General features: G+C 42.1%; 1 protein-coding gene across 1 annotated transcript in view; it reads right to left on the minus strand.

Moving 5' to 3' along the window:
* The window catches only part of PGBD5 (piggyBac transposable element derived 5), an 84,765-nt gene that overhangs the window by 24,407 nt on the left and 34,172 nt on the right, over positions 1-26,186 (minus strand). Inside the window, exons 2-3 of the mRNA XM_079971355.1 lie at positions 15,777-16,204; positions 7,642-7,776 (exon numbers count right to left, since the gene is read on the minus strand). Of these exons, the coding sequence (XP_079827481.1) occupies positions 7,642-7,776; positions 15,777-16,204 (563 nt within the window). The remainder of the gene's footprint in view (positions 1-7,641; positions 7,777-15,776; positions 16,205-26,186) is intronic.

Below are 26,186 nucleotides of genomic sequence, written 5' to 3' on the forward strand. Positions count from 1 at the left end.
GGACCCATGGAAGGGATAAGGGGAAGGGGAGTCAGAAGATTCAGAATAATCTCAATATTTGGAATTGTTTGGGGGGGGGTTCTTATGTGTTTATACCTTTTAAAAATCAAATAATAATAATAAAAAAATGCTAAGGCCTCTTCAGTCCTGAAGGGGAGCAGTCCTATGCACAAGAAGCTGGCGAGAGGCAAGCTGGTGTAGCTTAAACCGGCATAAAGTTACACCAGATGCAAGTCTCGTTCAGCAGTGGGGCTGCTGCTCTGCTTAAACCTGGCAGAGGTAATTTTATGTTCTATAGCCGGTTGCCAGGTAATTTGATGGAACCGAATGGGCTCAAAATCCAGCCTAAGTTTCTCCTCTCTGGTCCTGCCTCCACCTCACCCCCAGAATGCCCCTTTGGGGGGACTTACTCCAGCCTCAGCTTAGCCAGCTTCTGCTCCACTCCAGCTGTGCCAGGATGAGGAAGATATACCACTGTGTCTGAGCCAGGATTGGAGATTTAATGCTGGCTGAGCCCAGATGTGCTGCAATTCTAAGCTGCTCACCCTGGCCGCTCTTGCCACAGGCTTGCCCCCCTGAAACCTTTTGTTGGAACTTCAGTAAGAAATCCCATCCCAAAGCTGAATTAGCAAGCATCGCTGCAAGAAAGAGCATGTTTAGAGCTGGACTGTTTTCAAAAACCAGTAGGTATTCATCCACAGGAAAAGCTACAGAGTTTGAATTCGTGAAAGAGACTGATTGTTCATGGTTGTACAAAGAAAGAAAGAAAGAAAGAAAGAAAGAAAGAAAGAAAGAAAGAAAGAGTGCACACTGGTACTGCTTTTGGACTACTATGGGAAACAAGGAGTGCTTCACCTTACTGTGCAACTTGAAAAGACATTTTCTTGTCACTATATTTTGGGTCCTCCATTTCTAGAGATGTATCTCTTACTCCATACACACCCATAGTAACGAGACATCAGCCCCGTTCAGGCATTCTTAAGTTCTATCCATGGAGTTCTGTGCCCTGGTATCAATACCCAGCCTTTCCCATACTAAGGAAGAAGATCTGAAGCAGGACAGTAGATGCATTGGGCTGAATGCCCAATCCTCCTTGCAGCTGGTAACCCTGCGCCATCAAGCAAACAATTCCTGTTGGTCAGGCATACAATTCCTATTTGGCCCATAAGCAGTCAGCTGACCTTACACTGAGCCTGGATAAAGGTGGCGGGTGCTTAAATAGCTCACTGAGCTCTCCCCTCTGCCAGCATTGGAACAACATGTTTCTGTGGACGAGATGCTTCCACAGGATCTTAAGGCACAAGCCAATCCCAAGCAATTCTGCATTGGTTTCAGATTGAAGTATCAAGTTTTAAGAAAGGGTTAGGCTGTGGCAGAACCAAGGAACAGACAGACCCAGAGAGAGTTGTAGCAGCCGGGAGAAATTTGATCATGCCCTAAGACACTCCAGTCCTGTCTGAACAGAAGCAGTTTATGGCATGACTGATCCTTCTGCTCAAACTGCAGATTCAATTAGGCCAGTTACATAGGAAATTATGGCCATCCTATCAGCTTAAACATCCACTGACCACCGTTCAAGCAGCCTGTAGTAAACCAGTTTTTCAGCCCCACTGATTAGACATTTGGATGCATGTAAATAGTTGTAGAGAGTCCTCTGCGTGCATGGCAGAATCACATGGACACAAGGAGATGTAGCTGCAGGCCCATCTGTACCCATCACATGAGAATAGGACTGCAGCAGAAGGCAGCTATAATGGAAACTAGGAGAAAACCTAAAGCAGGTCTCACTTGGGGGCACAATTCAGTGGCAAGTTTTCTTGTGCAAACCTCAATTAAATGAACAGTGGTTCATTTCAACTGGGTTTAGGGATGAGACCTCCTTTGTGGTTACTAGCCTAACTTCTCATGGGCTTGAGCACCCCTCCTCAACACCTCTGGTGTGGCTGCAATACTTCTGGTTTTGATAGTTCACTATGTTGTCTACACCCAACAACAACTGTGGTTCATCTTGGTTGAAACATGCCAATTTCAGACCATGAGTCATGCGGCTCGCTTGTTTCTGCCAGCCACTGCTCATCTCACTGTTCAACTAACCATTGGTCAACCATAATTGAGGGGTCTGGCATAATGCTAAATTCCTATTAACAGAGAAACAAAAGCTTCAAAACTCCTTCTTGGGCCCATACCAGAGAAGGAGGTAGCAGCGGAGCACACACTCTTGGTGGGTAGGAGAGGTATTAGGAGCATCCTACTCTCGTGTAGGACCCTGGCAAACACACATGCCTGACTGGCTGTTCTCTCCCTCCTGGTCGATCGTTCAGGAGCTTCAAAAGCTTTCTTCTGCCCGAACATCACAGCTACTGATGCCAACAGACATCAACACACTAAGGGATCTGCAGAGTATTCGCAGTTTGTGTAACAGAACTCAGTAGCTCAGCATTTGGCTAATCTACGTTTATTTACATATAATACACTCGTAGCATTCTGACTTAGCTACTTCCTCTTTCTCATCAAAGAGAAAGAACAAAGGACAATAGTCCCATTTCACGGAACACAGTAACACAAACATCCTGTTTCCATCACTTCCCACTCTGTGGAATGAAAACATACACCGTCTTGTGATAGACAACAATCCCATGACTGCAGACACGGGGAATGAATCTCCAAAATCCTCCCCTAATTCATGCACTGTGTTGCAGTCATCAGTGTAACTGCAACAACCATACAGATGTCATACACACAGTATACCCCTGTATCACCCATTCCACTCTTGGAACTACCTGCAACTGGACTGGCCTTGGGCCTTACCATCTTGCACTTCTGACTAGTCTTGGCGTCATAACCCTTCTAACTCTCAGGAAGTCTCACATCTGGCTTTGTTGGGACTCGAACTCTAGTCTCGTTCCTCTCTGAGGAATTTGTGTTCACCCTTACAGCCTTTGGGTGTGCTTTCCCGTCCCTTGAGGGCAAACCCTGTACCCCTTTCAAGACATTGGGTTCCAAGACATGTGTCGAGCCACTAACCACAGCTAAATCTGCAACAGCCTAGGGTCAATGAAAAAACCATGGTTTATAGTGACGTCTGGAGACAGCCATTATGTTTGCATCTATTTTTAGAATGAGCACACAGAACTTCCCCGGCATGTAATTGTCCTATACAAAGCAGCCACCAGGAAAGCGACTCTGTCCTGAGTAATATTCCAAAAGCCTATTTTCACAGACGTTTGAGCTGTCTGCCTAACAGCTGCAATAATCTATGCACAAATTGATGTCTTGGCCCTGTGCTTGACAGGGAAGGTTTCCCATATGACCCCCATGAGTGGATAATCTTTAAGCCATGGCTTAATTAATACTTGGGAATGGATTTTTGGGATGCTCAAGGAGAAACAACAGTAAAGCAAGTATTATTTAAAAGAATTAAATGAAATATACTCTATGGGGTGTTGTGGAAGGGAGCTGTCTCAAAAAATATGAATAAGGCAACTGATAAATTCAACTGGTTTTATTCCTACAAGCTTTGAACTTTCACAAATTTCTGAGAGAGAGAGAGAGAGAGAGAGAGAGAGAGAGAGAGAGAGAGAGATGTTAAATACGGGTACCCCTACAAAAATGACAGATGGCTAACCCTTCTGCAACTCTGCCCTTGAAAAGGAAATTCACCCCGGGCTTATATTTTGCTCTCTCAAAGTAGAATGAGTAAATCAATTAGAACTTAATGGGACATCAAATAAGCTTATTCACAACGTGAGGACAGCGAAAGTCATTCTAATTTTTAATGTGGCACCTTACCACTGTGCACAGTCCTGACATTCTCCAACATCAGAAATGGCTCTCTGTTTAGAACTGCCACAGGTTTATCATGAATGAAAAACAAATGTGTAACAGGGAGACAAGGAGGAGAAAGGAAAGAAAGATGGAAAACTCCAACCCATCTGCATGCATTTACAGTGTGGCCTGATGCCATGTTAGATTGGATCAACATAAGGACATTTTAAGAGTCTAGAATCAAGGCTATTGACAAGACTCAAGATGCCAGCCCCTTTCAGCACCACTGGAACCATTAAGAGAAGACCAGACTTGGGCCACAGCTAGGGATGGGTGAATCTGTCCATTTTGATTTCAGTTTCTAATTTCCCAATCTTCAGTTCTCCACATTTCCACATCCGTTTGCAATTTTCTTTTAAAGAGTCCTCACAACATCGCCAGCATTTAAATGTGAATTTCTCCTAATATACACATTTTTGTGCACAGTTTTGCCTTGTACGCATTTTTGCCAAACAACTTCACAAATTAGAATGCATTTTGTGTGCTATTTTCACTAATGTATGCATTGTAGGGCACATTTTTAACCTGTGTGTTTTTGTACACATCACTTGGGTGGAGAACTACACTGCAAAATTCAGAGAAGGGTATATTTTGAAAGTTGCTGTATTTTGAGTCTCCTCCTGCTTCCCAGCAGTAGGCAAATTTGGTAAGTTCACCTTTAAATGCTGAATCAAATTTCTCCCCATCCCCAGTCATAGCTCTGACTTCCTGATTCAGTTTGAAAGCTGTCATTTGAGTGGCAGGACCATGAGATGATCTGTCTCCACATCTCTTCATGGCTTAATTAAACTGGAAGCATGCTGTGCCAGTCAGACTGCACTGGGAATGGAAAATTATTATCCCGGCTTATCATTTGGAAATTATTTTCCTCACTTCTGGACACCACGGTTAAAAGAAGGTTATTGATACAGAGTACAGAGATAAAGAGCAGAACTGCAAAGATGATAAAGACTGCAGAAGGTAAATCCTATCAGAAAAGTGGTATGTGTTTAGCTTAGGGAAAAGAACCTGGACGGGGGGTGGGGGGAGTTATTTAAAATCTACCAACAAATGAAAAATCAGCTTTGTCTGCATTTTGAGATCTGATGGGCACAAGTTAACATCAAAAGAAGCACCAAGCCAAAAATCAGAATAAAAACATAATTAAAAAGAAAAAGATCATCAATTAAAAGCAGCAGAATGAAACAATTCAATCACAAAGGCTAAAAGGTAAGGTCTATGTCAGGCAACATAGACACCAGGTGAGTTTCTGTGATCCCCAGGTGCTAAGTAAAATAGCTGGTATGAAGGCTGGGCAGGGGGCTAAGAAGTCCCATTGCATGGGTAGAAGTTTCGTGGATGAGACTCATTAGTTGAATTCCACCCATAAACCCCACAGGCTACACCAGTTTTGGCTTTTGTGCAATGAATTGCTTTTCTTTGTCTTTTTTACTCATCTGAATTGCTTTGAGATTTCTTTAAATGTAAGCTATATGGAAACATTATAAAATCAAAACATAAAGTACAGTGGTACCTCGGGTTAAGTACTTAATTCGTTACGAAGGTCCGTTCTTAACCTGAAACTGTTCTTAACCTGAAGCACCACTTTAGCTAATGAGACGTCCCGGTGCCGCTGCGCTGCTGGAGCACGATTTCTGTTCTCATCCTGAAGCAAAGTTCTTAACCTGAAGCACTATTTCTGGGTTAGTGGAGTCTGTAACCTGAAGCGTATGTAACCTGAAACGTATGTAACCCGAGGTACCACTGTATAATAAATGGCATTCTGGAGTGGGCATCTACATTTGTAGAAACTGTTTTTGTTAGAAAAATGCTCTCATACAGATAGCCGCAGAGAGTTTACCATTTCTTCTCACTTAAGTCAATTATCTCCATGTTGGAACCAAGCATTTAGACTAAACTAAAGCCTCCTTTTGGTGCATTGAGCAAATTATTGTTTTCCTCCTTCACAGAACAGCAGGCAGTCTCCAAATAAGTGGTTGACTTCCACAGGGCCTTTGTATAAATGTACTGGAAAGGTCGTCAACATAAAGGTGAATGTGGTATTTAAGTCTCTAGTCACTGGGGGAAAAACATCACACCTGTTCTTGCAAGCTGTGATATTGATGGGTTCACACTTTTTGAAATGTTCATTTTCACAACTTCTTGAACTTCTTTCTCACCTGATCCTTTCAAATATGAACAGAGGGCTGTCAAGATGTGCATAGACAAAGGCTCTTGAGATTACTTGGGAGTTATTTGGATGCGAGTCAATCGCAAGTGTCAAGTTCATTATTTTGCTCAAGCTGTTGAGCTTGATCCTGTGACATGCGGAGTGTCATCCATTCTCATTGACTTTGACAGTTTGAAGATGTATGTTAATGGAGATGGACTGAGGGCAGAAAATAAATTATATTTGGAGCCCAGAGTAGCTGGAATCTCTCCAGCAAGTCTACATTTGTAACAGTTTTCATTTATGATCTGTAGACAATGCTCTTTCTCCTTCTTATCCTTCAGTGCCAAAGTCCAGGAAGGCCAAACAAAAAGTCTTATACCGTGGGAACTATCGCCCATGGCTTTTCCCTGTGATGCTCCTGTAAGAGAAGAATCCCAAGGCTGTGATGTAGGAGCTGAAGACACAGCTACTATGCTAGTGGGAAGTGCAGCAATGTCAGCATGGGAAGTAACTGGTTATGATGACAAATTTTAGAAATGGGGGTTTCAGAATGATTTCAGCTCATAAATCCATGATCCATCAGAAGCCAAGCCCTTTCTGAAATTTGGGCCCAATCCATAATGGCTTTACTGCTTGGATAGCACAGTTGGTTAGAGCATGGTGTTGATAACACTACGGTTGCAGGTTTGATCCCCGTATGGGACAGCTGCATATTCCTGGATTGCAGGGCATTGGACTAGATGATCCACACGGTCCCTTCCAACTCTACAATTCTGTGATTCTATGACCATCATCTAGTGCTCCCTGCCAACTCCATCCTATGTCCCAAACCATGCAAATGAAAATGTGGGCATCCACTGGTTTTGTTTTGTTTTTTTGTTTTTTTTTGGGGGGGAGATGCGCAAAGTATTTATTTCATAAAATTGCTTGTTTTTGTTTGTTTGTTTTAAAAAATCCAAGTAGAATACCAAAAAGGGGCACTAGGGCTAATTTCTCACAAAAATTGAAAATAATACTTCCTGTCCAGTTTGTCTCAGGTGCTACAAGTGGTTGCAACATAGTAGGTTTTGGGGTTTCTTTAAGGAAAGCTGGGAATATGAGGATTATGGTTCATCCTGGGATGGAGCAACTCCCCCCCCCCTTCATTTTGTCTCTCCCCGCCCACACCCTGCAATAGATACCCAGGATTTGTTGAAGGAAAAACTGTATAGGCCACATCTTTAAGGGATGGACACTTAGTCAGAAATTGTATCTCTTGCTGAGGTACCTTGGGCTTGCAGTCTGAATTATTCAATACAATTAGGAGGCATAGAAAACAACCATCTTCAGACTGGCAGGAAGGAGAAGATGAGCTTCCCTAGGATATTTTTAAAAAACCTGCCACACTTTTCCATATAAACAGTGTTAGCTTGGCCCATGCAGGGGGCTGTTGATGGACAGGAAACATCATTCTTGTTACCAGAGGGCTTGGGGAAGTTTCAATTTAACATAAATCATGCAAACAAAGACTTGGGACTAAGGCCTTTTTCTGTACAGGACAGACAGTCGCTCCCCCTTGTAGCCTCTTGGAAAATGCCTTAATGTGCAAATCAAGGCACTGCATCAAGGCGCTTTCCTGTGCAAATGCCTGACTCAGGGCTGAGGCCAATTCCACAGGCTCTTACCTGGCAGATAAAACCAGTTGATGAGCACTGCCGTACCCAGAGACTGAATTTCCGCTTTTTCCTCTTGCGTAACTCTCGCTCTGTGCAGGTGGCAATGAAAACCGGATCTTCGTCAATCAGAGGTTCATGGAGTACCTAAAATCACAACGGGGTTGTGTTATTCTATCACTGGGAAGGAAAACAGGGTTTTCAATTTCTCTAAAGCAAGCATGGCAAAGTGGATCAAGTGTCGGATTTCAACCAAACCCCATTCAGCTGTGAAGCTTACCAGGTGACCTTGGCTCAGTTGCTATCTCTGAGCCTAATCTACATCGCTGGGTTGTTGTGGAAATAAAATAACACAGGCTTGCCACATTGTAAGCTTAAAAAGCCCAGCCAGAATATATGTCCAGAGGCACAGGAAAACCCTGAAGGCTGTGGTGCACACAGGTGCAAGCTATTGAAAGAGTCAAGAAAGGGGCAACATCCTTAAGGACTTAAAGCGGAAGAGGTAAAATATAGAATTAACCTGACTCAGCATCACCTGGCGTTCACTAATATTTCCATTTATTGGAACAAACCGATAAATTGTTGAGTTGCACACATATTTCCGCCCCCATTATTTGAGGACCCAGGGTGGAGGATATGGAGTTGTATAAGGTTGACCTTTCCCATGATATTCCAGTCACAAACCTGGCTCTGCATTCCTTGGAAGGGAAAGGAAGACCATGGATGTGATGAAACAAACAAAAATATTCTCTCCTCAACCCCCAATCCTAAGCAGAGTCAATTGCTGTCCTATGCAACAAAGACGATTGCGAGATAGATAGATAGACGATAGATATAGACTAGATAGATAGATAGATGATAGATAGATAGATAGATAGATAGATAGATAGATAGATAGATAGATGATAGATAGATAGGTGATAGATAGATGATAGATAGATAGATAGATAGATAGATAGATAGATAGATAGATGATAGATAGATGATAGATAGATGATAGATATAGATAGATAGATAGATAGATAGATAGATAGATAGATAGATAGATGATAGATGATAGATAGATATAGATAGATAGAATGATGAAAACTTCAGATTATCTAGATCCTAATACATTTTGGATTATAATTCAAAGGGGGTTATACACAACTCATTCTAGCAGCTGCAACAAAACTATGTTGTTCATGTCTGAACAGCGCACTCTGGCCTAGTTCAAACAAGCTATGGTGTTATCCAACTAAACCGTGTGTGGTTTGTTCTTTCTGCCGCGTATGGTTTATTTGGGGAAAACAATCTCCTCAAATATGAGGGGGTAGGGTCATCATCTTTGCTTAGCTCTTATTTCTCTGATTATCGCTAGTCGAAACATTTACTTTAGCCTTTGTGAATTTGTAGACTGCAAGCGGAGCAAAGAACAGCTTGCTTATAATGAACTTGTTGTTCCCTCCTGAGAGCTATGCCTTGGTAATTTTAATTCCCTCCAGAATGTTAATCTTTGGCCGAGTTCATGTTGCTTCTTGCCAGCCACGTTCCACTCCTCCGGCTACCCAACAGCATCAAGCCATCAAATGAGATTTTTTTAAAAAATAAAATGAAAAGGTTGCTCATTCAAAACATAGGTCTGTTTTGGAAAGCATCTTCAACGCATCACGGGGCTCACCTGTGCAATTATCATTAAAAAGCGAATAGCAGAGAGAAAAGTTTGAAGCCACAAATGAATGTATATTTTTTTTAAAGCAACATATTTATTATGTTCCACATAACCCAAGGAATTGGGACATACAACGCCACTTAAAACTGGTGACGAGAGGATCCTCACAGTCCACGTGAAAGTTATTTGGAAAATGGGATTAATTCCAGCTGTTCAGCAAAACAATCTGTACATTAAACTGAATCTGTTGTGTATTGAGCCCACCCAAGCATGGACATCACTTCGTAGGAACGGATTGCTTTTAGATGCAGATTGTGTACAGATAAATATAACGATACTTGCGAGTGCGTTTATAAAAATTATAACGACCTGCTAATAATTGTACACTTGTTGGAACAACAGCATTACTTATATACCTATATATCACATTGTATTACAGTTTCAAGCACCTTTTTCTTTTCTTTTTCATTTCTTTCCCTTCATTTGTCCACTGAAAGTTTTCAATAAAATATAAATAAATAAAAACAATTGCAGGAGACTTCTCCATTGCTGGCAGTCACTGGGGGAACAACATGGTGGGCAACAGCAAATTTGGGGTGGGGGCAGAGCTGATGTGCTCCTTCAAACTGTCTCTTCCTTGTAATGGTTCGGACTAGATGACTCTTGGTGACCCTTCCAACCCCACAATTCTATGACATACATGCTGTTCAGAATGCCTGAAGAGGACTTTAGGAGAACTCCCAAACTGCACACATTGATCCCTCAGGGGGAGTGCAAGCCCATCTAGGACCAGCTGAAAAACAATACCCAGGGTATCTGGATTCTCAGCCTGCAGAACATCTGCCTGGTCTCTCTACAAGGGACATCTATAAGATGTGTAGTGTTTTCTTGAACCACCATGGGGGTATATTCTGAAAGTCGAGTGGAAGCGTGGCTCAGGGTTTTGATACCGAGAGTTTAACATCTAAATATGCCTGCCTTCAAACATATTAGATATTGTTATAACAAATTTTCTCCCTGCCAGCCTTACATCTACACATCTTCACCTCTGGAGCTGCTGCACATCTTCATTTATGCAAGCCCTTAATAGCTCATAAAAGATTCACAGCACCACCTGAAAGCACCATAGCAAAACATGCAGATTATACTAAAAAAACCCAAGAGGCACAGATGTGTGGAGCTGGGCAGTCTTTTTGATATCCTAAAGCAGACATGTTCAACTGGTTGACCGCGATCGACAGGTAGATCCCCTGTCAATCACGGGATCCTTATCGATCACTGGGTTAGAAAAACTTTGGAATGAATGTTTCCACCCCCTCCCCCCTCGTTCTGTCCCTCCATCGCATCAAGTGGGTGGAGTCTGGTGTTTTATCATTGTGATGTTGAATACGGCAATTGACTTAAGCGCTGTGTGCGTTTGTTATTGGCGGAGTGTGAGATGAGCGAAGTATGTCACTCTCCCTTTAAAAAAAGCTCAAAAACTGTGTGTCCCCCCCCCAAAGCTAAGCAACTCTGGTCTCCCCCAAAAAAGCTCAACAATTCGGGTCAATCCTCAGTGACAATGGGTAGATCACTGCCAGTTTTTTTACACTGGGAGTAGATTACAGTCTCTTGGGAGTTGGACGGGCCTGTCCTAAAAAAATATGGATGCTAAGCCAGCAGCTACCCTGAGCCCCTAGCAATTCTCCTCAGTCACTTACCTCCTCAAGTAAGTTTTAATACTAGAATGTGGCACCTTAACAAAGACACCACTTTGTACAAGTGGGTTATTGTGTTTAATTTGCCTTGAAGCTATATCCATCCATCCGACTGCTTATCTAAGAGGAGTTAGGACAAAGTGTTGTAGAAAAGGAGATTTAAAGGCAAATAATTGAAGGTGCTACTGGGACGCAGGTGGCGCTGTGGGTTAAAGCCTCAGCGCCTAGGACTTGCCGATCGAAAGGTCGGCAGTTCGAATCCCTGCGGCGGGGTGCGCTGCTCGGTCCCAGCGCCTGCCAACCTAGCAGTTCAAAAGCACCTCCGGGTGCAAGTAGATAAATAGGGACCGCTTACCAGCGGGAAGGTAAACGGCGTTTCCATGTGCGGCTCTGGCTCTGGCCAGAGCAGCGATGTCACGCTGGCCACGTGACCCGGAAGTGTCTCCGGACAGCGCTGGCCCCTGGCCTCTTAAGTGAGATGGGCGCACAACCCCAGAGTCTGTCAAGACTGGCCCGTACGGGCAGGGGTACCTTTACCTTTACCTTTAATTGAAGGTGCTGGTGTTAACCAACAAAACCATACATAGTCTGGGACTCCAGTACCTTTTCCCTTTACCACCTGAACCTTACAAAGGCCTTCTTCAGGGTGGTTGCTCCATCAGAGTTACAGAGGGTGACAATGAGGGGGTTGGGGCTTGTCAGTGGTCCCCCCCCCAATACAGAATGCTCCCCAGGGAAATTTGCCTGGTGTCTTCTGCACAATACTCTTTCAGGGTCAAGCAAATACATTATTCCCTGCCTAGGTTTATAGTAAATTTTAGAAGTTTTATTGGTTTCAGCAGCAGCCTAGTTTTAAAGCTTTTAGAGTTAACATCTTCCTTTTGATGACAATTTTAATATTGTTTATTCAGGTTGTTAAGTTTCATTGGTTTGGGAAGGGAAATGTCTTCTATACAGCTTGGTATAAGGGAGGGGTGGGTTGCTGGTGCCTGCATGAAATTTTATGTCATTTTTAATTAACATTTTTATTTTTTATATTGCAGGTTGCCTAGAGACTTTGGAGTAGACCACACACACACACACACACACACACACACACACACACTTTCATAGTGGTGACAATGATGACAACAAAATGGCAACAATTTCTAGACTATAAGTGATCACAAAAGAATTCAACTAATTCCTTTAGTGCAATGCAGGGGGGTACGGATTGCAAGGTTCAAACTCTAGGGAATCTCAGCCTTTCAACATCCAGTAACAGTCTTTCTTAAATCAGAAGCAAACTGAAGTATCTCCTCCCACCCCCACCTTTGCTATTTTATGTACCACTTTTTGTATGTTGTTAACCTTGGCACATTAGAAAATAAATTCAATAACCAAAATGCTGTCAAGGGAAAGAGGTGCCAAACTTAAAGGTCTCTGAATAATTCATTTGAAATCTGTGCTAAACTACCGCAAAAACAGCTATTTCAGCATCTGCCACTCTGAAATCTGCGTTCTTCCATTAGTACTGGAAGAGAGGCAGACCAAAGAGACAAAGACAATTTAATTTGCTTTAGCAAATCTTCAACATAGGGCCAAACACAGGTATATAGGCAGAGCCAGATATTCAGCGTTATATAAGGCTGATTCCAGCCACATAAGTATTTCAAACAGGAGCAAAGTATTCTTGGCAAAAGGACTTGGAAATGGGGAGATGGATTAGATAGAATTCAGAATTATAGCAGTCAGATATGATTAAGCTTTTAAGCCTTTGACATTCAATGCTTTTAAAGGCCAGCTCACATGCATGGACGTCACTTAATGATATCTGCTGGTATCTGAATGTGTGAACTGACACCACTGAAAAACAACGAGCAGATTTGTTGTTGTTGTTTAGTCGTTTCCGACTCTTCGTGACCCCATGGACCAGAGCACGCCAGGCACTCCTGTCTTCCACTGCCTCCCACAGTTTGGTCAAACACATTTTAGTAGCTTTGAGAACACTGTCCAACCATCTCATCCTCTATCGTCCCAATCTTTCCCAACATCAGGGTGTTTTCCAGGAAGTCTTCTTTTCTCATGAGGTGTCCAAAGTATTGGAGCTTCAGCTTCAGGATCTGTCCTTCTAGTGAGCACTTGGGGCTGATTTCCTCAAGAGTCTCCTCCAGCACCATAATTCAAAAGCATCAATTCTTCGGCAATCAGCCTTATTTATGATCCAGCTCTCATTTCCATACATCACTACTGGGAAAACCATAGCTTTAACTATATGGACCTTTGTCGGCAAGGTGATGTCTCTGCTTTTTAAGATGCTGTCTAGGTTTGTCATTGCTTTTCTCCCAAGATGCCGGTGTCTTCTAATTTCGTGGCTGCTGTCACCATCTGCAGTGATCATGGAGCCCAAAAAAGTAAAATCTCTCACTGCCTCCATTTCTTCCCCTTCTATTTGCCATGAGGTGATGGGCCCAGTGGCCATGATCTTCGGTTTTTTTTTATGTTGAGCTTCAGATCATATTTTGCACTCTCCTCTTTCACCCTCATTAAGAGGTTCTTTAATTCCTCCTCACTTTCTGCCATCATGGTTGTGTCATCTGCAACAAATTCCCACCGTGAGCAATGGGAACCTGGACAACGTCACGGCTAATTTAATTCCATTGATTTCCAGTTAATCTTAGGGCCAAACCAGACGTGATATTATGTTGAAGTAAAAAAGCTGGCCTCTGATCTCAAGTGGAGCAGCGCAGGTTGGGGGAGAAGGGCTTTAAGCCTTTGCCCCGGCCGTGATTGTCACCAGGGCAGGTGTGCATTGGCAGCCAGGTGATAATGAGGCAAGCTGAGACCATCGTCTTGGGCTGTGGATGAAGTGGAGCAGTAAACGGACACATCCTGCATCCTCCAAGGCTCGTGCTCCCTTGTCGTTGCCTGGTTCCCGTTATTGACACTGGGTGCCCACAGACATGGCAAGTCTCTCTGCTTCCGTCTACACCTTCTCCCTGCATCACTCTAGCCCATATGTGAGGAACCAGCAACCCATGGGATTAATTAGGTCCACCAGGGCTTTTAATTTGGCCCATGAAGCCATTCCCCCCCCCCCCAGCCATGCTCACCTGTCAGGATGTCAGCTGCGGCTGTAAAAAAAGTAACTAGGACTCTTGGCTGTCCCTTCGCCTGCACAGGTTGAATTTAGTGCTGTTTAAATTTGCACTGCTTTCAACAGACATCGGATCCACGTGGGAGCAAACAAGTGGATCCACCCCCCATCGCCATGGTCATGGTCTGTTTCAAAGAGTGCAGAATACAATATGCTTCCCAATGAATGACTGGTAGCACACTCTAAGGCCCCTGATGGCGCCTTTGCAAGCACAACTTGTATTCCTTGCCATTTAAATCTGGCACCAAATGCAAGCCATGCTGCTTCAGTAGGGAGGTGTGCGTGTCAAACCCATCTGCTCTCCACCTGTGGAGGGTTGGCCACAACTGAATCCTCTCCACCAGCTGAAAGTAGTTCCTCACACTTGCTCCAGCCTCTGAGGAAGGGCCATGGGTGGTTCCTTCCTCAGAATAAGGCATTCTAGGCTCTAAGAGCATTTGCCTTGCTGCTGCGGTTTGTCACCGTGGCTAGAAATGTTGTATTATTTGGGAAAGAAATGTTAAAGTAACAGCATCTTTAGATTTTTGTGGCGGTGGAGGCAGTGGAGAAGACACTTTCCCAGTCTTCTTATTAATATGTCTCTGGTGGCTAATTCTCACACCCGATGCTACAGTCATCAAGTGGGGATAAAACACATTCCACTCTTTAGTCAGCAGAATATTCTCTCAGATATCACTAACAGCCTTCCAAGAATATTCTTCACTTACAAAGCATGCTATATTGGAAAGGGTTAACATTTAATGCTGGGTTCCAGTCGTCAATTCAATTAAACAATTAGCCATAAAGAGAAATAGTACAGATACAAGCTGAATTAATTTATCCCTCTGATTCACCACCTTCCAAAATGAAAACCAGTAGCTCCTACTGGCTAATTCTTTTGGTTTATTGGTGACTGGTTTCATCAATTTGATTACAGCTAAGCTAATCAATTTACTGAAAAGAAAGATCATATATGAACTTTAAACCTTAGTAGCATGGCTTATTTTGTGACTGAATTAAGTGCCTGCCTTAGTTCAGGATAGATTTGTACATACTTATCTTGATGTACCACAAAACTGTATTACATGCATTCGCAAACACACTGCTGCACATTCATGCTTTGCACTGCTGGGAGTGTGTGCTAAATGTGCACTTGAAAAAATTCTTTTTTTTAATTTATTCAATTTATTCAATTTCTATACTGCCCTTCATCTGAGGATCATAGGGCAGTTTACAATGTAAAAACACGAAAAGTGTAACATAGTAAAAGTAATAATCTCAGCGGCCTCTTACATGATTCACTTTTATTTTGTATTATGAGAACCTATTACATTAATCTGCTGTTTACAGTAGTACCTCAGTTTTCGAGCATCGGAAGCTGAACGTTTCGGTTTTCGAACGCTGAAAACCCAGAAGTAATTTCTTCCAGTTTCAAACGCGCCTTGGAAGTCAACCGGCTTCCGCTGCATTTTTTTCAATTTTCTCAGTGGAAATTGCCGGCAGCCTTTGTGCCTCTGTTTTCTAACATTTCGGAAGCCGACTGGTCTTACATTCGAAAACTGAGGTACCACTGTATCAGGAAAGTTGGATATATTTATGTTCTGCAGCTTTGGTATAAAAGAGCTTCTGACATACCAGCATGGAGTAACCAAAGATCTCCCACAGCCAAGGAACCATATCTCACCTGGGTTTGGGAAGGCTTAAAGGCAGAGTCAAAGCTGTGTTGCAGGGAGTCCAGAAAGGGCTGGATTTTGTAGAGGCCATGCGTAGTCTGACTGGAACGGAAGGCCACAATATGGAAGTACTTGAGGATCTTCTCAAATCTCGGCTGAGTCATGATCAGTGCTATGCTCTTGTTGCTATAGAAACCACTACTCCAGATGCTGAGTACAGACTCGCAATGGTGAGTGCTGGTGGATATCATGTACGCGAGGAAAGCCTTGATTTCTGTCAGGGTGACGTCCACCCAGGCATCATCACTCCCAAATCGCTCCTGGTACTTCTTGGCATACATATTGGTTTGCACGACCACGTTCTTCAGCAAGTTGTCAGGGACAAAAAGTTGGAAGAAGTCCATGGCACTGGCAGTTGGTGGCATTTTGCGAGTGGGGCCTAGAAAACACAAAAAGAAACAGGTTGTTCTCATTTCCTTAGTAAGGGAACTGAGAAGTAGCAGTTAGGCCATCTGGCCCATGGACACTCAAATTCAGAGCTGTTTTCTTACAAGATATAACGTAATCAGTAGTCAGAGCAACATTAAAGGTAAAGGTAAAGGTAAAGGTAAAGGGACCCCTGACCATTAGGTCCAGTCGCAGACGACTCTGGGGTTGTGGTGCTCATCTCGCTTTATTGGCTGAGGGAGCTGGCGTACAGCTTCTGAGTCATGTGACCAGCATGACTAAGCCGCTTCTGGTGAACCAGAGCAGCACACAGAAAAGCCGTTTACCTTCCCGCTGGAGTGGTACCTATTTATCTACTTGCACTTTGTGCTTTCGAACAGCTAGGTTGTCAGGAGCAGGGTCCGAGCAACTGGAGCTCACCCCGTCGTGGGGATTCGAACTGCCGACCTTCTAATCGGCAAGCCCTAGGCTCTGTGGTTTAACCCACAGTGCCACCCATTTAACAGGGTACCTTATTAAAAAGAAGAAAAATAAATAATTTTTCAGGGCAATCCAACTTTTGTGTCACGGAAAGCTGGATTTTGTGGTATAAAAGATGCAGATTCAGCATGTTAACATAGCAGAGAATCTTATTTTGTATAATTTAGTCACATTTTTTGTTCTGCATCATCTTTTCTGAACATATATATAAGAACATAAGAGGAGCACTGCTGGATCAAACCAAAGGCCCATCAAGTCCAGGTCTATCTAATCTAATTTTCGCAGTGGCCAGTCTATGTGAAGCCCACAAGCAGGATGTAATAAAAACAAGTGTACAGCATGTAGTCTGAAGTGAGTTTCACTAAGCTCAAAAAGTAGAATCAGCCTCATATAACCAGCAGATCTAGTTAATGCATGAAGGAGTTAAGAACATTGAATAAGTTGGTTGCCTAGACTTAGCTAAAAGGAGGCATTTTTAAAGCCTATATTTCCACGCTTTACTTTCCTGCATGTTTTGTGATTTTAAATCTCTGCTGGGGTTTTCTCACCAAGAGAGAATTTGCCCCCAAACCTGGATCTAGGCATCCAGGGAATTCTTCTTTTATCCTTTACTAAACTGTTAAATAACCCACAAAAGTGAGTCGGTTTAGGAATGGAGACTTTTTCGAGTGCCCCTTTGACTTCTGGTATTTCAGTGCACATTGCTCATCTACTTTCAACTCTGCCTTTCCAGACTTAAGAACTAAAAACTTGGTTTGAAGGGCTGTCAGAGGACAACCCTTTACTTGAAGGGTTTCTCTCTTTGGTCTAAGTCCAGTTTAAAGATAAACAATGACAAGAAGGGGGGAAACCACCGACAGTTAGCATGTGGGGAGCAAACTGAGCCAGTGCATGGGTTACTTGGTTACATAGTATAGTTGCATATATACAGATATATTATCAACCTTTTTAAAAAAGATGGCAGAATGGATTGTGGAAACTATCAAGGGATCTTTTTATTAGCTGCGGCCAGCAAAATTCTTGCAAGGATCTTAACAAACCATCTCCTAACTATATTCAAGGCTACCCTTCCTGAATCTCAAAATGGTTTTTGACCTTCTAGGGGGACAGTGGACATGATTTTCACTGCTCGACAGCTTCAAGAAAAATGTAGAGACCAAAGCCAACCCCTGTATATTATTGACCTGACCAAGGCCTTCAACACTGTAAATCATAATGCCCTGTGGACTCTCCTTCTCCTCAAGAGGAGTCTGGCCCTTTCAGAGTACAGTAAGTCTCCTGCCCCTCCAGAGAGACCCCACTTCTTCTTTCCAAGCTCACATCTTCCCTACATTCTCTTCACTCTTTTTCTCTGTGTGGTGATCTATATTAGTCTCTATGGTTGTCTTTCTCTTCATTTCCTGTTCCTCCTCACCCCAGCCAGCTGTTGAAGAGATTAAGAAAGGGCCCACAGGGTCTGCGGAGCTGGACCATTCCTCAGACCATGCAAAGTTATGCCATATCTAAAGGATGAACTTGATTCACATAACAGTTGAGTGTTAACACCAGCATTTCCTCTTCCAGACTTGGGTCACCAGGGCAAATCATCTGAAAACTCTGTCATGGTCTCAGATAGATGTTTATACCATATTTGCCCAGCAATTTAGGGTGTTATCACACATCCATCAGCATTAGGAATACAGATAAAGGTTTTTTTTAAAAAAAGGTAAAGGACCTCTGGATGGTTAAGTCCAGTCAAAGGTGACTATGGGGTTGTGGCGCTCATCTTGCTTTCAGGTCAAGGAAGCTGGCGTTTGTCCACAGACAGCTTCCCGGGCCACGTGCCAGCATGACTAAACCGCTTCTGGTACAATGGGACACCGTGACGGAAACCAGAGCACATGGAAACACTGTTTACCTTCCCGTTACAGTAGTACCTATTTATCTACTTGCACTGGTGTACTTTCGAATTGCTAGGTTGGCAGGAGCTGGGACAGAGCAATGGGAGCTCACCCGGTCATGGGGATTTGAACCGCCAACCTTCTGATTGGCAAGCTCAAGAGGCTCAGTGGTTTAGACCACAGCACCACCCACGTCCCTATTACGAATACAGCAGTGATACAGGGAGTTGGTATCTGGCCCTTCGGCATTTATCATTTTGGGTTGCATCTATATGTAAAATCAATTTACTTTGCTTCGAAGATACAGATAATGAAGTTTCCCAAAACAGCAAATTTTCATTCATAATGCACAGCACCAAAGGCCAAAGAAATGAAATAAATATAAAAAAGTACATGCTAGAACTTTCAGAAAACCAGGTTGGTATAGAATATTCCATTATTATGATTTTTCACACAATTATATTTTCAGCAGCTAGCACTCTTTAAAGTGCAATTTTTCTGAGAAGTGATTATGTTAAAGTGGTACTCATTTATTCAACAGACGCATTTCCTGAGTGCAGTTATTTCTATGTATCTGCATTAATGCTCAAAAATATTTTTCCTCCTAATGTAATATAAGGGCATGATCCTCCCCAGCACAGGTAAAGCTTAACCCATTGTGGGCAATCAACACAGGCCTTATCTCTTGCCCCTTCTTCAGTCTTGAACAGCAGTAAGAAACACATAATAACCCACCAGCCATGGGACCCTGGCCTGCAAGTTATTCTACAAGCAACTTGTTTGGCTGGGGCTCTGAAAAAGAAAGGAAACAGGCAAGACAAAAGGTGTGCCTGAGTTCTGGCCGGTGCGCTACAGCTTGTGTGTATCCATATATGTCTTTTCATGCCCTCCAAATGTTTTGGACAACAACTTCCACCAGGCCCAGGCAGTATGATCAGAGATTATGAGGTTGGGGAAGACTAAAAAATTGTATTCTGTTGCTTCATATATTGCTGAACCTGTTCAGGTTAATGTGTGTGTGTGTGTGTGTGTGTGTGTGTGTGTGTGTAGGTATTTTGAACTTGCAAATGAAGCAGTGCTTCTTTTCATGCTATCCGACAGATGTTTGAGTCCTCTCCAGCCCTCCTCCATGCAAAATCCACCCAGCTGTGGTCAGCATTAAGTCATTTGCTATTGAAGTCTCTGGTGATTTAAATTCTGGAAAAGACATGGCAGGAGTCTGGTATGCCTGTACTCGGCACACTGTGTTCCAGCTCTGATAAGCACGACTGCTTACTGCAGTAGTCTGGCTGAATCCAGCATCCCGAAACAGAGAACACGAGAGGAAACCACACATCCAATCTGCCAAACAGCATTACAGTTAAAAAGAAGAAGTCAGTGCGTCATAGGGAGCTTAGGAGGATGCACATTCACAAATCATCAGAGTCAATCAAATGCTGCAACAACTTTGTCCTGCAAATTAAGGTCCTGTAAGCAGTTAGTTATTTTGTGCTATTATATTGCTTTGGCCAATCACTATTTGCTTAAAAACAAGACCGAAAGCAAAGAACTTTTGCTCAGCCTCCAGGTTCTCATTGGATTTTAAGAGTACCACAGATTCTCAGATTTTTAAATACATGTGTTTTTTGCAATGATGAGTTTGGAAATAGGATGGAAACGCACCAAATCACATTTCCCAGATCAGAAGGGAACAATTTCAGAATTGAAATTTCAGAACTGGTGAAGAGTGTCAAACTTTCCATTTACTGGGCTTACCCTGAAGAAAGACAGAGTCAGGTCACAGCTTCCATAAAAGAATAATAAGGTGGGCATGCTTTAAAAAAACCCCAATGATTTCAGTAGCATTTAGACACAGCATAGTATTTCTAGAGTGTGCCGAGATACACAATATTGTAAAAGGCCAATAATAAAGAAAACATTTTTATTTTCCTCTCTGGCAAGACCCAAACCACCCCTTATTTGAATATTCCCATTTGACTATTTACCATTTCTATTTCTAGAAGGCCACTGTGAAAACAAGATGCTGGACTTGGCTCTTATTTTGGAAACATGGCACAAATTTCCTTCTTCAAAAGCAATCTAAGTTAAGGCTTCTGGGCTACAGGGCATCATAGTTTGATCTGTTTAGGGAAGTTTTTAATGTGTGATATTTTAGTGTATTTTTGGTTTCTATGGAAGCCACCCAGAGTGGCTGGGGAAACCCAGCCAGATGGGCGGGGTACAAATAATAAATTATTATTATTATTATTATTATTATTATTGTTGTTGTTGTTGTTGTTATTATTATTATTATTATTATTATTATGCAGATTGACCACAAGCAATACTTATGCAGATTGACTCTGAAGAAGAAAAACTGTATTTCTGAGATGTGTTTGGCTTTAACAAAAGAGGTGTCCACACATTACATTCAGCGAGTGTATATACTCTGTGGACCTGTGTGTAAATAATAGAAGAGCTGTACAAATCCAGTGTACACTTTCTCACACAAATACTTACACATGTGTAGAAAGAAGTCAGCTTGCCCCAGTGTTCAGTGCAACATGTGACTAAGCCTAAACTCAGGTACATTGGAGAATTCCTATTCCCTCTTGTCTTTCAGCTGTGCCTAGTTCCTTCTATTTTTGCTTCTCTATGTCTGCTCATGTTCTTGAAGCTGACAAGTGATGGTTGAAAAAAATGTGGCAGGATCACATACTCACACATTACTGCCCCCTAATCCCTACTGTGATCTCTTGTCAAACAGGTTTTTTCAAACATGGCAAAAACCTGTTTGCCAGAAGTGAGTATCTATATCACATGCTGTGATGTCTTTCTCTCACCCCACCTTCAACAATCTGGAAAAGCTATCATCTGTCCTGCTACCTGAAATTGACAGAGCTAGACGTTTCATTCACAATTATGGGTTTATACCTTGCTGAAGACCATTGTATGCAGGTAAGAAAACAGTGCTTCAAGTCCACACATTAATTTTCCAGCAGGGCTCTGTGATACATGATGAATCACATTTCAACCAGTCACAATTGCTCATAGGTGGAAGGGATGCTAAAAGACCTTCATAGCATGGTGACTAGGAGTTTATGGGTAAAATGCAAGTAACATCCTGTCCCTTTGTGCCATAAAATAAAGAAATAAAACCCAGTCTATATTTCTAAGAAATATTTTCTGTTAGACCATACTCAAATCTCTTTGCCCAATAAGAACTGGGTGGGAGTGGAAGGCTATAAGCCACAGAGAATTTCCTGGCAACTGCCTATGGTTTTATTTCTTCCATTTAAAAGCCTCACAGTGATTTGATGGTCCATCAGATGGTTCCCTTCAGTAACAGTCCCAACAGCTAGCAATTAAAAGCAACCCTACACAATACATTTCCTTCAGCTTTGGGGCGGCTTAATACAACAGTGAAGCTACAGAAGCGATTGGTTAATGTGTTTACAGCAGCTGGAAATATATTAGAAGCTATGAAAGATCCTAAGTGACAGGTGAATGGGCAGTACAGTACAAGGTGGACCAAAACAATGTTCCTTTAATTGGGATTTCCCTATGGGTCCACTATGTAGCACAGTAGAAAATACGTGCTAGAATATAGTTTAAACCTCATAGATTCTTAAGGTGTAAGTGGTATTTTTCTAATGGATGCATTCTCAGCAGAGAATCAGAGACACCCAAGCAGAAGAACACAGCTCAATAGCTGCAATTCACCTGCAGTCTAGCATGAATTCATAGTCCCTGAGGTAAAGGCTTCAGCAGGGGAAAGGAAAGAGCAATAAAAAATGCCACTCTAGCCTACATTTCTATTTATGCAGTCGCTGTCAGATGCCCCTAGCATGGAATAGCTGGCAATTTGGAAGGACCCCAAATGTTTGCATTGGTCTTCAACCAGTGGGTTGCCTCAGCAGTATGGATGTGTAACTACACAGCTGTTATATCAACCATCTTTTGGGGAAAGGAGAAGGAATAGGCAGCAGAAAGGAAGGCACAGGAAGCTGACTGATACTGAGTCAGACCTTTGATTCATCTAGCTTAGAACTGCGACTATGCCAGCTGTTGCAGATGTTTCAGCTACAACTCCCATCTGCCCCAGCCGGCACAGTTGGCTAGGGGTGATGGGAATTGTCCAAAACATCTTGAGAGTTTCAGATTGGCAAATGCAGGTCTACAGTGGCTTTCTTGGGTTTCAGATAAGAGCTTTTTTCCAGCTGTATCTGGAAAATGCTGGAGAGATGACAAAGGGGGGGAGGGGCAAAAATGAGAAAGTTAATAAGAAAGAGAAGTTTAGAGCTAGAAAATATAGGAAGGAAAACAACATGGAAGTTACAACAAGAATAATAATCTCATGTTGCTGTTTGCATTTAAATGGAGCCTTCATTTAGGAAGTTTAATGACCATTAACTAAATATTTTTGTAAAACAGTGTGTGTCTGATTACCAATACACATGGACAATCTAGCACAATACAAATCACAAACTGCCAAAGTACATAAAACAATTGAATTCATCACAAAAATATGCTGAAAAATGTCAAAGCACCGCTGCAAACAGTCATGCCACAGTTAAAAAAAATGTTCTCATGCTACTGTTGAGGATCTAATGATTCGACAGTATGTACCTGCTACAGGTTTGCAAACAGAAGACACAGCACTTCCAATTTCCTCATGTACATTCCACCGAAAAGAACATTCAGAGAATATCTCCATGAATTGGTTCTATTTTGCCAACGAACATCAAACCAGATCATATATTTTACAGTGCTGGCAGTAAAGCGATCCACACATGGCACCTTGGGGACTATCCATTAATGAATATTTACAGTCATCTTGCAAAGGCAAAGTCTGATTGCAAAAATGCATGCTCAGAATCTGATACCTGGCACAGTATCATGACCTGCAGTTGTCTTCCACAGGCTAAACATTTCAATTCTTATCTCCCTGATGTCATAAAAACAGCACTGCAGACCGAGATATGAGAACATATACAGGATAAGTCTGCTTCTTTACTAAGCTCATCTTTTCCTTATATGCAGGCATGCTCTTATTATATATATATTTATGGATTTAAACACAAAACTGAATTTCACTATATTTCCTCATTTATAGCCTTGTGATAAACTTAAGATTTCATGCTGTGACCAGTGAATTGAGGTGGGATGTGTGGAAGGCACACAGTTAAGTGCATTTCAGGCATTAATTATATGTGCAGCTGGCTTCTGTTGCAAGTTCTGCCAATCAGTATTATCGACACCCAAACAGCCACTAAGCTGCCCACATTTTGTGCTGGTGCATTATGGATAGCAGTGTAAAGCTGGAGACAGCATAGCATTGCTCAAAACCAAAAAACAAAGTTCCACAACTTGCACAATTATCTGGTTGAGATAATTGGGAAATGGAGGGGGGGTATCTTCATCAGATTTTAGTCTCAACTTTTTGCCACTGTGTTTTCTGCTTATCATTCCCTCTATTTCTGACATTCATGTATGAGTGCCATTCCTTATGGAATCATGATGACATCACAATCTAGAGGTGATATCAGAAGGCTTGGTGAACACAAAGATTTTTTTAAAATACAGCAAACCTTAAGGGGGAAAGCCTAAGAGCCCCCACCCCCACCCTGGCAAAAAAACCCAACCAGTCTAGTAAGGTATGTTACCACAGAAAGCTGACTGTTAGATGGAAGGAAAATTGGGGGTGAGGAATGGCATATCCTGGAGTAGGGTAGATTTGATTTGACTAACTGTGTTCCTCTTGAAATTCAACATTTAAAATAAAGCCTCAAAATATGTGTCAGAGGACCATGACAAACCACAACATATTCAACTCAAATAATTTATTTATCAGGCTCATAAGTCATAACAACAAAGATAAATCATAAACATTCAAATGAATTCTACAATTCAATAAATCCCAATACCATTAAAACAATCAATTACATGTTTTCACTGGCTGCCCTTTAGTTTAAGTGAGTGATTAATAATCCCTTCCTAAAAGGTAAAAGTAGAATGTCCAGATATTTATTCAAAACGCTTATGACATTTGGACAGGACTACTATCTCATTAGAGTAGCAATAACCTTTACATAAATAATCTTTACACTGATGTGAACTAGGGATGGAAGGATCTGTCAGTTTTGGTTCTCTGTTTCTCGTTTTTTCCTATTTGAAATTCAGTTCTTGATATTTTACAGCCATTTGTGATTTTTTTTTTAAAAAGAATTTTCAAAAGCATTCATCAGTGTTTTAGTTCAAAGTTCTCCTAATAAACACATGCTTTGACTAATGTACACTTGTTTGTAAGCCATTTCCCCATAAAAAGCATTTTTTGTAAGTTATTTTCACTAATATTTTCACCTTTATGCACACTTTCCCCCAATATATGCATTTTAGCAAACACTGATTGGAGAACTGTATCAGAATATTCAGATAAGTGCGAATTTAGAAAGTTAGTTGTGCTTGGGTTCGCATATTGCTCTGGAAAGTGCAAAATTGATAGATTTGGCCTTAAATGCATATGAAATCAATTTTCTCCTCCACCCCTAGTGCAAACTGGAAATCATATACCATAGTAAAACAAGAAAAGGCTTTGCACACAGTCAAGGTACAGAGCAGGAGATAATACGAATCAATGCGTTAACATTTCCTGTTGCTATTAAGTCAGAGACATTTGCAGGTATAACATATTATTTCCCACAATGACTTTTTAAAAAGAATCTGCTCCTTCAGCCATTGCCAGACATTGTTATACAAAGAAACAGTAGCAGCCGTACTAAGGGTCAAAATGCTGAAATAAAAGCAATTCATGAAATTGAAGTTATCAGCTGACTGACCTGCATAACACCACTGAAAGCACTAAGGTTAATGTGTACTTTGTATGCAAAGCATAGGGCAGAGGAAAATGGGCTTTGTTAGTGAATCTCAAGAGAGACCTGTGTGAGGGGCTTTGTTCAACAACTGATTGTTAATGCATGCAAAGGGATTTTAATTTTTTTTTTTTTAAAAGAAAAAGCATTAGGAAAGAGGAGATCCAGATAGTCGGAAGCACATTAACTGCAAGCCAGTCCCAACAGTCTAAGAAAACAGAAGGAGCAACGCAAACTCTTTAACAAAACCTCCACAGTGATCTAACACATTTCACGCCTGTGTGACTTGTGTCTTCATCAGAGAAATGCTACAGCAAGAAATGTTTCTTTCTCCTCTCGCAACTTCCTGATTGCCTAGGGTTGGAGCCAATGTTTGTCAATTGCTCCATGCTGAACAGCTCTAGACAAACAGTCAAGTGGAGGAAGGAACGACTAACCAACACAGAGGACACAATTGCTGTTCCATCAGATTTCCATCCTGCCCCTTCTCAAAGGAACTCGGGACAGGAGAAGGAAACACCCCAAAACACACTTGCGTGTCGAGACCCCGCAGCCACCCCCTCATTGGAAATAACTCACACAAGGACACAGATATTAGGTTTATGTTACTGGGCAAATTTTGGCCACAACTTTATTGAAATTACAGAATGTGAGTGGTATTGGCTTAGGCATTGATTGGACCCGACTATATCTGACTCCTGCCCATTGTGCAGGAAGTCCAGTAAGGGTAAGCCACCGGTAGGGGGAGCCCTGTCGATGCGAA

Source organism: Podarcis cretensis (genome assembly GCF_951804945.1).
Source record: "Podarcis cretensis genome assembly, chromosome: 3".
NCBI lineage: Eukaryota > Metazoa > Chordata > Lepidosauria > Squamata > Lacertidae > Podarcis > Podarcis cretensis.